A 16,922-nucleotide genomic window follows, 5' to 3' on the forward strand; every position below is an offset into this window, starting at 1 on the left:
TCCATCTATTATACGCTACAGGAAATATATAAAATTGTATACTAAAATTAACGCGTTACTTATTTTTTTATTTGAACCAAAAATATCTGAAAACTATTGCTAGAGTTTCAATCATATATTCAATTGGAAAAATGTCGTATACGAAGCCAGATTTTATCTTCTTTGCTATGCTAATCACGTATGACATAAATACGTTAGAATTCTTTTCAAAATCAAACATCTCGAAAATGATTTAAATTTAATACGTCAAAAAAAAAATGGCCCGAATCAAATCCGGCACAGGCAAGCTTTGGTTTGCACCAACAAATGAAAATCGACAGAACGGATCGAACAAGTAAATTTATCGAATCAAGAAAACATTAGTTAGTTCCTTAAAATATCTATTTGTAATTGCAAATAAAATAGCAGTAATATGGTGAGTGTGATTAATCATACATATATATTTATATGAGCCTATTTCGAAAACAAATAATATTTATCATAATAATGTTTAAAATCAAATGTCAATTTTTACACCATTAATCCAACAAATGAGAATTTATTGACTTTATAAGAAATTATATTTATTTTTTAGATTTTTTTTCTAGATAAATATATAAATAAATGTAGATGAATCAAAATAATGAATGGAAACAATTATACATGTCATTTGACGTTTGTAATATATTTTCAGCGTGAATGCATCTCAGTACATGTCGGGCAAGCCGGAGTGCAGATTGGCAATGCATGTTGGGAGCTTTATTGTTTGGAGCATGGCATTCAGCCTGATGGCCAAATGCCATCTGATAAGCAAATTGGCGGCGGCGATGATTCGTACAATACTTTCTTTAGTGAAACTGGCGCCGGAAAACATGTTCCTAGGGCGGTTATGGTCGATTTGGAGCCTACGGTAGTCGGTGCGTCAATGTAATAATTATAATATCAAAGTGAATATTAACTAAGAATAGAAGAATAAATGGTCTTGGTAGATTGAATTTGACTAAAATCGTAAAGTTTTCATTTAGCATTTATTCCTCATTTAGATGAAATTCGTACCGGAACATATCGTCAATTGTATCACCCCGAACAACTGATTACTGGCAAAGAAGATGCTGCTAACAACTATGCTAGGGGACATTATACTATTGGCAAAGAACTCGTCGATATAGTTTTGGATCGGATGAGAAAACTGGCGGATCAATGCACAGGTCTTCAGGTGGGGATCTAAATAATGCAGATAATTTTTCTTTCAAAGCCCCAATACGATATAACTATCCCCAAGACAAATTAATTATTAATGCACACTACATATAACAAAGTCGCATATTATTAACTCAACTTTTAACGTGATATGATGATATGAATGATATGATATTTGAATATTATATTATATTATTCGTAAAAATAGAAAATAATTGTTTTCCAAATAGAAAAATAGAAAATAATTATTTTATTTTGTAATATTCAAATATCATGTCACATTTAAAATTGAATTTAGTTAGCTAACTGACAATTCAATTCAATTTATGAAGTTGCTAATTTTTTTATTTTTGTTTTTTAAATTTATTTTAATTTATATTTATTATATCCAACTGTGCGATTTTTCACATCCGGCACGTAACTCTAAATTACGGGGTCCTCTGCGACGCATGCCATTTTTTCTAGGGACCCCTCCTCTCAAAATTATATAAACACGCACGTTAATTTTTTTATTTTTAATAATTCTGGATTTAATATATAAAAATTAGGTATTAAATCGCATAAAATACATGGATTTGAAATTTATTTAGAAGATTGAGGTGATTTATGCTACCTAAAACTATTTCTAAATTCTTATTTTCAGTCCAGACTTGTTAAGACATACAAAAATTTCAGTATGTTCAGTATTGCGTGCTAGAATATAACTTAAAGAGCACGATTTCTATCTGGTATATTTTGAAAGATTTTTTTTAAATTTACAAAAAAAATTGAGGGTTTTTTGCGAAAAAATGTGCAATTTTCTGCAATTTCTGAATAAACGTTTGACCGATCGCAAATCAACGTTGATCTTATTCAGTTTCATCAATTGGCTTTGGTGAAAACATCGACGAAAAGTCAAATTTTGGCTTACATAAACTCATTTTTTTTTTTTTTTTTAAAATTAGGATCAAATAATTCAGGATGACTTGAAACATCTAGAAAACATTTTTAGCCATTCGGATTATCTTGTCGAAACATAAACTTCTTTTCTGAAAAGTTAATTAACAGTTTACAACATTGAAAAATCAAACTAATAAATGATGAAATAATATCTTCATTTCATCAGGGGTTTCTAATTTTTCACTCTTTCGGCGGTGGAACTGGTTCTGGTTTTGCTTCTTTGCTTATGGAACGTTTGTCAGTCGACTATGGAAAGAAGAGCAAATTGGAGTTTGCAATTTACCCAGGTAAAAATTAAAAATAATCTTAATCAAATTAAACTTGAAACTATACACAAAAAATTTATTGTAGCTCCTCAAGTTTCTACGGCTGTGGTTGAACCATACAATTCCATATTAACGACCCATACGACTCTTGAGCATTCTGATGCTGCTTTCATGTGTGACAACGAGGCGATATACGATATTTGCCGTCGAAATTTGGATATAGAACGACCGACGTATACTAATTTGAATCGAATTGTCGGCCAGATTGTGTCGTCCATAACAGCATCCCTTAGGTTAGTAGTCTCTCTATATATAAAAATAAGTCGGGTTTTCCTTCCTGACGAAATAACTTCAGAACGCACGAACTGATTTCGACAATTTTGCATTCGTTGGAAAGGTCTCGGGCTCCGCAAGGTTTATAGCTAAGAAAATTAGTTGTGCATGGCATCGTGCCTTAATGCAAGCTGCTGGAACTTCACGCACCGTAATTAAAAATTTGAGTAATGACATTAGTCAGAATTATCAGAATTATGCTTGGTTAAGTCAACGAGCAATTCTTGCCGCAAAGAATAATGATGTACACGCACTGAATTTCACCATTTAATCAAAAATTGCTGGCGATTTGGTGACATACCAATGATTCCGACTAGTCTTCCATTTGACTTCAAACGCTTGCAATTCCCAGTTCGTCTTGCGTTCGCAATAACAAGTCGCAAGGCCAATCGCTTAGTGTTTGCGGGATAAATTTCAAATAGATTACTTAGAAAATCATTGTTTTTCACATGGGCAGTTATACGTTGCCTGTTCACGAGTTGGAAAACCATCCGCTTTGTTTGTGTTAACGTCAGACCAAAAAACAAAAAATGTGGTTTACCAAAGAGCACTTCAATGGATAATTTGCGGATTCACTTTCATTTACTTAGAGAAGTTCAACTAAAAAACACTTCATTTTTGTAATCGAAATAAATTCATTACTGTTGTATAATAAAATCACATTTTTCCTTTTCAAATATAAAACAAACAAAAAATTTCTTCATCTTTCTCACGAAACCATCTGGTGGCGAAACGGAGTTCGTCGGGTTTGCTAGTATTATTATATAATTAATAATATGAAAATATATTACAAACTTATATTAATTTGTGCGCATAATATATAGGGATCATATGAATCTATACTATCTGGACTCAAATGAAAATTCAAATATTTGTGAGCACATAGTGCCTACTTCAATATCTAAATTCCAAAAAAATTGTGCTAATGATTTGAATGTTTGTGGCGTTTTTAATTTTGATATTCATGGTTGATGCTCACAATTGATATAAAACTAATGAAATAAAGATCGCAGCATGTGGAGCATGCCACAAATTGATTTGATTACTTACTTACAGTACTAGCCGTGATTTAGTTTAAATTAAAAAGTTGAACAAATATGTGTATTTTTTTACATTTAGTTTAACGTTACTACTATGTGTTCAAGTATTTTACCGACTTACCAATTTACCTGTCAACCTATTTACCTATCAACCCGTTTCACATGTCTACCAATTTACCTGTCAACCTGTTTATCCGTCTTGTTAATTGTCTATCTACCAATTCACCTGTCCTGCCTACCATTTTACATATCCTTCAATTCACCTGAACACCAGCTATTCAACAAATTATCTTTTCACCAATTTACTTGTCTACCAATTCACCTGTCTACCAATTCACCTGTCTACCAATTTACCTATCGACCTGTTTATCAATACACTATTTTACCTGTCAGACAATTTACTTGTCATCTTGTTATAAATGTTTACCAATTAACTTGTTCAATAAGTTACCTGTTGAACAATTAACCTGTTTATCAATTTGTCTACTAATTTACTTATCAACCTGTTTATCAATCTACCATTTTACCGGCCTACAAATTTACCTGTTATCTCGTTCTACATGTCTATCAATTAACCTGTCAACCTGTTTATTTGTCTACATATTCGGCTAACAGTTCTCCTCTCTACCATTTTACATATCCTCCAATTTACTTGTTCACCAGTTTACCTTTATAAATTCTCTAAATCACCTTATTTATTTACGCGTTATAACAAATTAAAGCTCAAATTGATTCTGCGTTTTAGTTAGAAAACATTTGTATGTGAAAAAGAAAAGGGCTGTATTTAGGGTTATCCCGGTAATTATTCGATTTTTTCTCGCCGTAAGAACCATCCTTGGACTTCAACAAACATTTTAAAAAAAGAATTGGCCAAATTGGTCTAGGCGTTGTATAGTTATACGCTTACCAACACATTTTGCAATTCATTTTTATATATAAGATTTATTCATTTTCTATAGTATTTCTATAGTTTAGTCATAACTTTGAATAAATTATGAAAATAGTTCTCAGAAATGTTATCTTATTCAGTATTTATTCATATTTCATAGTATTTTATAGAGTCGTAACTTTGAAGGACCGATTTGAATGGTTGAAAAAGCAATCAATTTCTATTGATAAGGAGATGTGCTGATTAGTTTTTGAGAAAGGTTGATTCAGCCGTTTCCGAGGTACGATGCAAAGAGTGCAGTTACTAGAAACTCGGTTTTTACGAGAACCGGGCATCCGATTGCAATGATTAAAAAAACATTTAATTCGTAATTTTGGGGAGATGTTAGTGATTAGCTTTTGCCAAAGGTAGGTGCGGCCATTTCAAAGATACAGAGCTAAATGTGCATATCATGGCATCCGATTTTGAATGATTCAGAAAACTTTCTGCTTGTGTCGACAAAACAATTGCTTTTGAAGAGAAAAAAATATTTTAAAATATTTTTTTTTCAAAAAATTTTTTTGAATATCAAAAACAATTCGGACTTTAATTTTAATTCAGCCTAAGCTTACTGATATACTTTAAATAAATAATTTTAACTTTGAAATTCAGTTTATATCATTCTTATAAATATTAGACAATGTAACAGTATTTATAATAATATATTTGAATACATGTTTTCAAATAGATTATTTTAAATACTCGAGAAGGGAGAAGGGTAGGGGAAGTTCCAGCAATTTGCCTTAAGGCACGATGCCATACACCACTAGTTATTATTCATATACTTATTGAATTATCATTGGATAGTTTATACATAATACATACTGCATACTTAAATTTCGATGGTCAATATCTATTACCAATACTATTAAATTTGCATACCGTGAATAGTTAAGTAATAGCAGTCCAAAGTAGATTATCTGGTCAATAATCGACAATAGCATGCCATAGATGTCATCTGTGAAAATTTAATTAATTCATTGTAGCAAATAAAATTATTTAGTGCTAAATGATTGTTGTAGGATACGCCTCTAAAATAAGGCTTTTCGAAGTTGGAGTACAAATGTGTTATTAGGTTTTCTTGGAGTTTTTTTACTTTTGGACAATTCTTTGTTGTCTTGTTAGATCAAATGAAAGAATTAATAAGATTCACTAATTTTTCTAATATAATCTTAAATGTTTTTATAAAATTATGTTTAAACTATCAAGTGGAATTATGAAAATATAACATAATTTTAATAGGCAGTATTAGTACTTCTTAATAGGCAGTATTAGTACTTCTAGAAAAAAACAAAAAAAAATTCAATTTATAATTGTTTAATTAAATGTTTAACAATTATTTATTCTAGAGAAAAGTATCCTTTAAATATGCATGTTCAAAGTTAAAGTAATGATATATTAGTAAATTATATTGTGTGGTTATTAAATTAACGCTATCAGGTAATTTCATAAAGGATAAACATATTACGAAAATATTTACCATATATTTAACATATAGTAACACGTATAGTTGTAATTGTAACTAATATATTATAACCGTTTCACAAAACGAGATGAATCATTCGGAACTAGTCATGCGCCATGGAATCGTCATTAATATTTGTGACATTGGCCCCGTTTATAGCTGTAGAAAGCTATATAATCGATTTTGAATATAAAATGTTTACCAAATAATGAGAAGGAATATTGATCTTTGAACCGGTATGTTAAAGACATCGCGCACGAAATATTTTTCCTGTTCCGTGAAAGTACAAGCAAATTGAACAGGATAATCCGCAATTACAAATTATTGGCTTCATCTTTCTAACTCTGCATTAAATGTTATAAAATATTACATAACCTAAGCCAAAATTTTAGATTTCAGTTAAACATAGTCCTTTTTAGTTATTCAATATTATTATAAGTTTAAGAATATTTCTTACAGAATATTCAATAGCACAAAATTGAATTCCATATGAGAATATCTAAAATAATATTTAGAATAGTGTTTTAATCAAACAATTGATTTCTTTAGAATATTTACAGCGTTTTGAAAATGGTAAAATTATTTAGAGATTTTGAAATAGGGTAGAGCAGGGCTTAAAGGTCCGCGGGTAAGACGACCCAGCACCAGTATCTCAAGAACAAGTGAAACTTAGAATTGTGTGTATATATACATATTATATAACTATATAATAAATATTTTAACATTCAGAATTTCTTAAGAATCGTGTCGGGCGCATTGCGAGTGTACTGGCTCAGGTTTTGTTAATTCTCCAATGTGTTCGACAAAATTGATTTGTACAATATTTGCGTACTAGAAGAAAAAACAATAGGCTTTCCAATAACGCTAAATTAGGAAGTGGTCCAACTAAACGCACTATCCGGAAACATCAATCAAAAATTATTTTATCTTTTTAGCTAATAATAAATGATTATTTGGCATCGATGATTTTACATAATATGGTCTAAGCCAATGTGAGTAGAACCATGTAATTTTTTTATATCTCTTATGATTACGCCAAAAAGTGAGTTTAACTAGTGGGGTGCATGGCATCGTGCCTTCAGGCAAATTGCTGGAACTTCCCGTACCGTAATTAAAAATCTTGGTATGGAACCCAAAAAAAATTACACAAAATGTGTACACATTATGAAAATCTCTATAAAATATTTCATAATTTGTTGTGCATAAGTCCAATGTCCTATAAACATTTTTGACTGCCAAATGACACTTTTTCAACCTATTTTTATTGAGAGTCCATAACCGCTGGACCTGCCTTCGCAAAAATTTAATCAGTTCTTCATCTTGTCAATACAAGTAAAATGTTTTTTGAATTATTAAAATTGGACAGTCCGTTCTCTTAAAAGCTGAGTTACCATTTTTGGCTCTTTTTGCCCCGTATCTTCGGAACGGGTAGACCTGCCTTCGCCAAAACTAATCAGCACATCTCCGCATCAATATGAATCGAATGTTTTTTCAATTATTCAAATCGGTTGATCCGTTCCGAAATCGTCGACGAAAAGTATCCGCGCGCACACACACACACACATACACATACACATACACATACATCCATTTTTTCTTAGGTATGCCAAAATGTTCAGAATCCTTTGAAACGCAAAGATATATAAAATTTTTTTATTTTCGATTTTTTCGCGATTACTATAACTTGCCCTACGGGAAGTTAAAAGAAGACACACACATACATCCATTTTTTCTTAGGTATGCCAAAATATTCAGAAACCTTTGAAACGTAAAAATATACAAAAAAATTTATTTTCGATTTTTTTGCGATTACTATAATTTGCCCTACGGGAAGTTAAAAAAGGGGCCACTTTGGCATATTTTCAGTGATATCTCAGCTATAAGATGAGGTACAAAGTTGAAAATTGGTATATCGGATTGTTTCAAAAAGATTTTTAAATAGCGTATAAATTATTTAAATACCAGATTGGGGCCTTTGTTTCTAATAAATCAATTGATAGAGCTAAGAGACATTGATTCCCAAATTAAATCATATCAAATCGTATCAAAATAAAGAGTATATATATATATATATATATATATATATATATATATATATATATACTTATCTTTCTTACTAACACGATGATTTTTTTTGTCGATTCGTATTTCGTATTTGTAATTAGTAAAATAGGATCAATAACTGAATTTATTCGTATTTGAAAATTCTTTTGCGTTCTCGGGAGTAGTAAACCATCTTTACGTTTATTTGCATTTGTTTAAAAAACAAATACATGTACTATTATGACTTTTAAGCATTATAGTATATTATTAAACAAGAAATTATTGACTTGTTTTGCCATTATAACTTTTTTGTATTTTGTATTCATTTACAAATTCGTGAAAAGTCAGGTTTGGTACTAGTATATTGATAGTCATAAGCCCCATCGTAGATAAGTAAACATGACCCCCATAATCTTTAAGCTTTAATTTACATCCTCGTCTATAATTCAGAAAATTTTAATGAAAACTTTTTAATGAAAAATAATAACTATATTTCCAATTACAGATTTGATGGGGCCTTGAATGTTGATTTGACTGAGTTTCAAACAAATTTGGTGCCGTATCCGCGTATTCATTTTCCGCTGGTGACTTATGCTCCGGTTATTTCCGCGGAAAAGGCGTATCATGAGCAGCTTTGCGTAGCCGAAATAACGAACGCATGTTTCGAACCAGCTAATCAACTAGTGAAGTGCGATCCCCGTCATGGAAAATATATGGCGTGCTGTCTTCTTTACCGCGGCGATGTGGTTCCGAAAGACGTTAATTCGGCGATTGCCACCATCAAAACCAAGAGAAGTATACAATTTGTGGATTGGTGTCCCACTGGATTTAAGGTAAGAAGCACTATTTAATCCAACTAACTTATGGAAAGCTTAATAACGAATATGATCACAAATAAAATTAATTTTTGGTATGTACTAAGGATCCAAGGGTTATGTATGTTATGTGTATGTACCACAGCAAAAAATATGTTTTTGCTATTCTTTTAAAATTAGCAATTTGTTCCTTTTTATCCCTTAGGCAGGGTTAAAGTCACAGCCTGGTAGATAATGGATCCTATGTTTTATTTTTAATTTTAAGAGGAATTTATAAAATAACAGCTCCATTATTTAACCAATGAAACATACAATTTTCATGGGCACGTTTTTCACAAAGATTACACTATTTTTTCACAAAATAACGAGTTGAAATAACTATTAATTAACTTCCCGTAGAAGATTCTAAACATTTTGACATATCTTAAAGACATATCTTTTGACATATCTTTTAGAAAAGTGTGTGTGCGTTTGTGTGAACGTATGTGCGGATATAATTTTTTGTCGACGGTTTTGAGAACACGGATCAATCAATTTAAATAATTCAAAAAACATTCGGTTCCTATTTATAAGGAGATGTGCTGATTAGTTTTTGGCAAAGACAGATTCAGCCGTTTGGAAGATACGGTGCAAAAAGTGCCAAAAATGATAATTCAATTTTTGAGAGAGCAGAGCGTCCGATTTGATTATTTCAAAAAACATTTTATTTGAACTGATAAAATTTTAGGAAAGTCAGGTCTAGCTGTTTCGGAAATCCAAAAAAATAAGTAAAAAAATGCCATTTGGCGGACAAAAATTATCATTATACATATGCACATCTAATTATCACATATGTTATACATATTTTAATGATAAGAATAAATTTTGTTTGTATTTCAATGGGTTACGTACCAATGTTTGTCCGTTATACAGCAACGCGGCGCCCACGCGCTTTGATATTTCGTTTCTACGCAGCTATAAAGTATAGTGATTGCTTTAAAAAAAGTATAAAAAAATAAAATTTATCAAAAAGGTAAATTTTTTCTATAAAAAATTGAATCTTTTTTAAAAACTTTATTTTTTGGTACGGATAGTTACAGCAATTTGCCTTAAGGCACGATGCCATGCACCACTAGTTATTAATTTATCTTTTGTATTTTTTTATTCTCAATGTTTACCTCTACGTCAGTGTAAAGGTTCTGTTGGTCTTTTTTAACCCAACCACATGAAAGCTTTTCTAGCGGTTATAAAAAAAACTGTTGAATCTAACTTGAAACTAGTGGTGTATGGCATCGTGCCTTAAGGCAAATTGCTGGAACTTCCCGTACCTTAACGAAATGTTCGAGGAATATTGAATGTTTTCAAATAAATTATATTATAAATATTGTAACATTGTCCAATATTAATAAGAATTATATAAACTGAATTGCAAAGTTGAAAATATTTGTTTAAAGTATATTAGAACTAAGTCAGAATTACAATTAAAATCTGAATTATTTTCGATATACAAAAAAAAACTTTTTTGAGAAAAAAATTGAGAAAAAAAATTGAATCACACATATTTGAAGTCTCTCACAACTGAAGTAACTAATGTGCTTAGTTAGTTTTTTAATTAAATAATTAATAACTTTTAATTTAGTACTAACATAAATGTGTTTAATATTTTTTAAATTTAGTACATAGTTTTAGGCATCACATATCCAAATTATAGCTTTCCAAATGCAATAATTTATAAATACTAAATTTTTGTAATCACACATATTTCTAGTATCTCATAACTGAAGTAACAAGTGCTTAGGTAATTTATCAATTAAATTAGCACATTTAGCTCTGTATCTCCGAAACGGCTAGACCTGTCTTAGCCAAAAACTAATCACCCTTCTCCCAATCATTACAAATTGAATGTTTTTTAGATCATCAAATCCGATACTCCGTTCTCTCAAAAACTCGATTTGTATTTTCTGCACTCTTTGCTCCGTATCTCCGTAACGGCTGAACCTGCCGTTGCCAAAAACTAATCAGCACATCTCCCTATTAGTAGGAATCAAACGCTTTTTGAACCCTTCAAATCGGTTGATCCGTGCGCCCGAAAACGTGGACAAAAAATTATATCCACACATACACACACACATCCATTTTTTCTGAGGTATGCCAAAATGTTCAGAAACCTTTGAAACGTGAAGATATATAAAAATTTTCATTTTTGATTTTTGGACGATTACTATAACTTACCCTACGGGAAGTTAATAATTTGGGGTGCATGACATTGTGCCTTGAGGCAAATTTCTGGAACTTCACGTGGCGGAAAAAACATTCGAGGAATAAAATATCCATTCAATCAACAAATAATAAAAACTGATCAATGATTATTGATAGACTTTAATGTGCATAATAATTAGCATAATTCTAATCATTAACTTACGGGAAAGCCCCGTAATTCACTCATAACTGTATTTATAAATCATCTGCACAAAGTGATAGTGATTTAATATTTACACATGGTGGGACTGATATTGATTTAATAATTGGTGCAGGTTGGAATAAATTACCAGCCACCGACCGTAGTGCCAGGCGGCGATTTAGCCAAAGTTCAAAGAGCCGTTTGCATGTTGTCCAACACGACTGCAATTGCCGAGGCGTGGGCCAGGCTTAATCATAAGTTCGATTTAATGTATGCAAAGCGCGCTTTCGTACACTGGTGAGACACATTTGTAAATATAATACGATGGGTCGTTGGTTTTTCCGTCAACGAAACGAAATGGTTAACGGGTTCTCGTCAACTAGTTGAAAAACTAGTTAATTTTCAACTATAGTTGATTTTAACGATTCAACGCTGGCAACGTTAATAACTATGAGTTGAAAATACTGTTTCGTTGAAAGTTAATGAAGTTTGTTCCTTATCTATGTTCGTCCCAGTTAAATGTCAAATCATTTGATCAATAACAAGGTTTAGAAGTTGAACTGTGTATCCCATCATATTGTTTATTTTAATTTTAAAGCAAAGGATATAGTATACTGAAACAACGAATTTATAATTAAAATAGCAATGTTTCACATAATAAACAAATAATTTATATATAACTCAATAATTTATTTTCAGGTTAGGTTTAAAAAATGACTTCAAGTAATTTCAAATTAAAAATGTTATGGATATAACGAAACATATTAGTAACAAAACATTTGAAAGTTAGTATTCATCTATCTATTTATGACCTTGTTAACTAAGAAGATTTTTATATGACATGATATTCCATATAGCCTGAAAAATCAAACGAAGATTAACTTAAATATAAGTTTTTATGAAATCTTATAAATTAACAAATCATTTTTATAAGTACATTTTATTCAAATATTTACATATATTATACATTTTAACTATAATTATAAATTTCAAATAGATTATATAATTTGTTACATAACAAAACTAAATTTTAACAATTTTAAATTTTATCAAATCGATTTTGATCTAAATTACATTTAAATACATTAATTTTTCGACTTTTGTATTTTGTAGTCTCGATCTTCTATCCGTAATAACCATGCCTGCTTTTGAAAAGATCCTTTCACAAGGAACGGAGGTAGCTACAACATTGCACTGATTTTTAAACAATCTCGCCAAATTTGGATAACATGCTGGTGATTTCTCCACCATTGCATTGGGCAATTTAATATACCTTCTGCAGATTTCATAGGCAAGCTATCATCAGCGAGATTATTCAATTTCCTTTATAGCAGCACATAGTGGAGTCGATTGATGCAGTGATGCTCCTACTAGGTTATTTAAAATAGTCCATGGGTTATACTCATCAATATCTTCCATGGACGTTGATGGCATGGGAACAACATTCTCTAAAAGTCTTCGTTCTTCAATGATTTTTGCTACTTTTTGCTTAAGATCTTCTTTAATAATTTTTGCATCTTCTATGTTTGAGAAACCCTTCATTTTGAACCTAGGATCTATAATGTACAGATTCCAAATGTCTTGCTCCTCTCGACATTTGGAAATCTGTCATTAATTCCTGATTTAAAAATTTCAGTGATTCTTCTAATTACTGGCAACAGGTCATTTCGTGCCATTATTTGTTGCATGACTCATTCAAACATCTTACTAACACTATTACCAGGCTTCCTGTCAGGTAATTTTCACCACTTACAGTGGTGGTAATATCTTCGAATGGTTTTAAAATTAAGCATAGTTGTGGCAACATTTTCCACATTTCAGGAGTCAATGATGGTAGATTTGCATCTAAAACACTCATTGTCATCCTTATTGACTCTTCAACCTCGACAAATCGTTTCACCATGTAAAAGGTGGAGTTTCCACCTTGTTTCGACATCTTGAATCAATTTTTTGTGTGTCCATATTGCTGCATTTGGTATTTCTGCAGTTTTTCACATGCAGTGACACTCCTCCGGAAGTGGCCAACATTTTCTTTATTATATCGATCTCACTCTTAATCAACTTGAGGCCATCATTTACTATTAAATTAATAGTGTGCGCAAAACATCCATAATGTTTTATTTTTAAAATGTCTTTAATGGCTTTTTTCATGTTATTGGCATTATCACTAATGGCAAAATTTACCTTCTGAAGCAATTTCCAATTGTCAAGGATTGTTTGAATTTCTATTGCTAGATTTTCTGATGTATGCGCTCCTTCAAATTGACAGCATCCGAGAAGAACAGTTTTTAAGTTATAATTGTCTGTAATATAATGGCCTGTAACTGCCACATATGCTTCAGTAACCCTAGAAGTCCAAACATCTAATGTTATGCAATAGTTTTGCTTCAGCTAAAACTTCTGCTCTTGTATTTTCAACTGCCTTGTTGTATTGCTCCTCGAGCATGGATCCTGAAACAGTCTTTCTAGATGGAAGAACATATCCTGGTATCCACCGCATCAACTTTTTAAACGCTCTTTCTTCAACTAATGAAATGCATGGAAACTATCAATGAACATATCCATCAAATCTTGGTCAATCATTTTTTTTGTTCGCTGCTATTTTTTTAGTCATAAAAGTCTCCAATACCCTCTGACGCACACTTGTAGGTTGTTGTTGAGCACTACTAGAACTTGGTATAGCCTCTCCGGAATTACTCATATACTGTGAAATACGAGTCTGCTGTGAACTTCCTGCCTCAGTTTCTTGCAACGAAGCATATATGGAAATATGCTTTCTTTTTAAATGACTCTTTAAATTGGCGGTTGTTGAACTATACTTTATCTGCTGGTTGCACACATTACACTTTGCTTTCATACTATCAATTTTTTCAAAATGGACCACAATACACTAGTATTTCTACGAGATGCCATTTTTTTAAAAAAGAATTTGAAAAAAAAACATATTTCTTAAAATTTAAACTTATTGTAAAACTAATCGATAATATAAAATATATAAAATTATTAAACTATGTATTTACTAAATTTAAAACTAATAAAATATATTTGATAAAATCTAAAATAAATTATTATTAAAAACTATTTTAAATACTAATGATATAATGATAGATAATGGTATAACAATTTTATTTAAAAAGCACAAAATTTTAACTCAAATTTTTACTGAATAACGTATCTTTCAATTTTAAAAATTGCAAGCGCGTAATTAAGATAAAAGTAATCGGATGAGTTCTGAACTTATACTAAATAAAATTATTAAAAATTAAAATTAACAATATTAGCCCGCCCGTAAGGGCGGGTTACATTAATTTATACATCTGAGGGGGATGATTTCTTGGACTTATTTCAAAGCATGCTGCAGACCAGGCATCGGCAACCCATGGCACGCGTGCCAGGCTATGGCCCGTAACAAAATGTTCGAGGAATATTAAATGTTTTCAAATAGATTATTTAAATACTGTAACATTGTCCAATATTTATAAGAATTATATGAACTGAATCACGTAGTCATTCATTTAAAGTATATAAATAAGTGAGCTTTAAAACTCTAGCTAGAATTGAAATTGAAATCTGAATTATTTTCTATATACAATTTTTCAAATCAATTATTTTGTTAGGATAAGCAGGAAGTTCTTTGAATCATTTAAATCGGACGCTTAGTTCTCTCAAAAAACTGCCATTTTTATACATTTAGCTCCGTATCTTCGAAAGACTTGGCCTGCCTTTACCAAAAACTAATAAACACTTCTCCCAATCATTATTAACTGAATGTTTTTTAGATAATTCAAATCGGATGCTCCGTTTTCTCAAAAACTCGATTTTTATTTTCTGCACTCTTTGCTCTTTATCTTCGTAACTGCTGGACCTGCCTTTGCCAAAACTAATCAACTCATCTCCCTATCAATAGAAATCGAATATTTTTTGAACGATTCAAATCGGTTGATTCGTGTGCCCGAAAACGTGACTGGAAATTTGTATCCATACTACATACACACACACATCCATTTTTTCTGAGGTATGCCAAAATGTTCAGAAACCTTCAAACGTCGAGAAATGTAAAATTTTCAATTTCGATTTTCGGCACATTACAATAACTTACCCTACGGGAATTAAAAATATGTATGTTACTATAATGTATTTTGCACATGAGTTTGAGGTGCGAAATAAATGCAGATGACGACCAAGTAATCCCGGCGATCTGCATAATTTAGCATTGAAGGTTTTCTTTTAAAAATGTGTTTAGGAAATATTCAATTGATATTTCAAACAAACAGTTTTATTACAATCATCCTGAAAAAAAGTTTTATTTTATTTTACCTAACATAAGCGATTATAATACTAGTAAATGTCAATGGCGCCAGGTATAGGATTTTCCAAGTAATCCCGGCGATCTGCATAATTTAGCATTGAAGGTTTTTCTTTAAAAAAATATGTTTAAGAGATATATTCAATTGATTTTAAACAAACAGTTTTATTACAATCATCCTGAAAAGTTTTATTATATTTTACCTACAATAGCGATTATATCATTTATACTTGTTTATCTATGATTATTATACTAGGTAATTGTCAATGGCGCCGGATATAGGATTTTCCAAGTAATCCCGGCGATCTGCATAATTTAGCATTGAAGGTTTTCTTTAAAAAAAATATGTTTAGGATATATTCAATTGATATTTCAAACAAACAGTTTTATTACAATCATCCTGAAAAGTTTTTTATTTTATTTTACCTAACAATAATAAGCGATTATAATACTATAATTGTCAACGGCGCCAGATATAGATTTTTTTCAAGTAATCCCGGCGATCTGCTAATTAAGCATTGAAGGCTTTCTTTAAAAAAATATGTTTAGGAAATATTCATTGATATTTCAAACAAACAGTTTTATATAGTTATCCTAAACACCATTCCAAAATTTTAATCGATAGATTGTTTATTTTATTAATTTTATTAATTTCAATATAAGTAATATTTATCATGTCATGTTTTAATTATTGAAGGTAATTTCGAATCAATATAAAGCTAGCTGATAGTTAAAAAATAAATATTTATTACTATAAATAATTTTATATATGAAATGAATTATTAACATAAATCTCAACCTACAAAAGATAAGTTCATAAAAAAATCTAGAATGATTTTCAAATTTATTTTCAATTTCTTTACTGTAGATTTCGAGGCCAAAACTGCAAACTGAGATCATTACCAAAAACTGTAGATCTACAGTTAAAACTTAGACATGACAACACTGTATAAGAGTTATATTCCTAGATAAAGAGTTGGTTGTTGATATCATACATTCGAACCTAATAATTATAAGTTTAAGAAAGAACCCCTAGAGTACTCTATTGCTTTTCAATTGTAATATTCGACAACGAACGATATGCATTTCGTTGAAAAGTAACTGGGGCGCCATGTGTTTAACTCATTGACAAACCAGTTGATTTTTTCAACTAGTTGTTTCGTTTGCGTTGCGTCGAAACGGTTGATTCGTTAACGAAGGAGAAACGTTGAAAAAACCGTTCGTTGAT

The 16,922-nt window shown here is 30.7% G+C and overlaps 2 protein-coding genes across 2 annotated transcripts in view; both read left to right on the plus strand.

Moving 5' to 3' along the window:
* The window catches only part of LOC113371478 (protein ECT2-like), a 365,352-nt gene that overhangs the window by 175,668 nt on the left and 172,762 nt on the right, over positions 1–16,922 (plus strand). The gene's annotated exons all lie outside the window — the stretch shown is intronic.
* LOC113371480 (tubulin alpha-1 chain-like) overlaps positions 280–16,922 on the plus strand; it is a 37,499-nt gene continuing 20,856 nt past the window's right edge. Inside the window, exons 1-3 of the mRNA XM_026612107.1 lie at positions 280–415; positions 674–896; positions 1,023–1,171. Of these exons, the coding sequence (XP_026467892.1) occupies positions 413–415; positions 674–896; positions 1,023–1,171 (375 nt within the window). The 5' untranslated portion in view covers positions 280–412. The remainder of the gene's footprint in view (positions 416–673; positions 897–1,022; positions 1,172–16,922) is intronic.

The sequence above is a fragment of the Ctenocephalides felis genome, unplaced genomic scaffold (assembly GCF_003426905.1).
Source record: "Ctenocephalides felis isolate EL2017-DRISC unplaced genomic scaffold, ASM342690v1 CF-g0.4_SCAFFOLD_01492, whole genome shotgun sequence".
Taxonomy (NCBI): domain Eukaryota; kingdom Metazoa; phylum Arthropoda; class Insecta; order Siphonaptera; family Pulicidae; genus Ctenocephalides; species Ctenocephalides felis.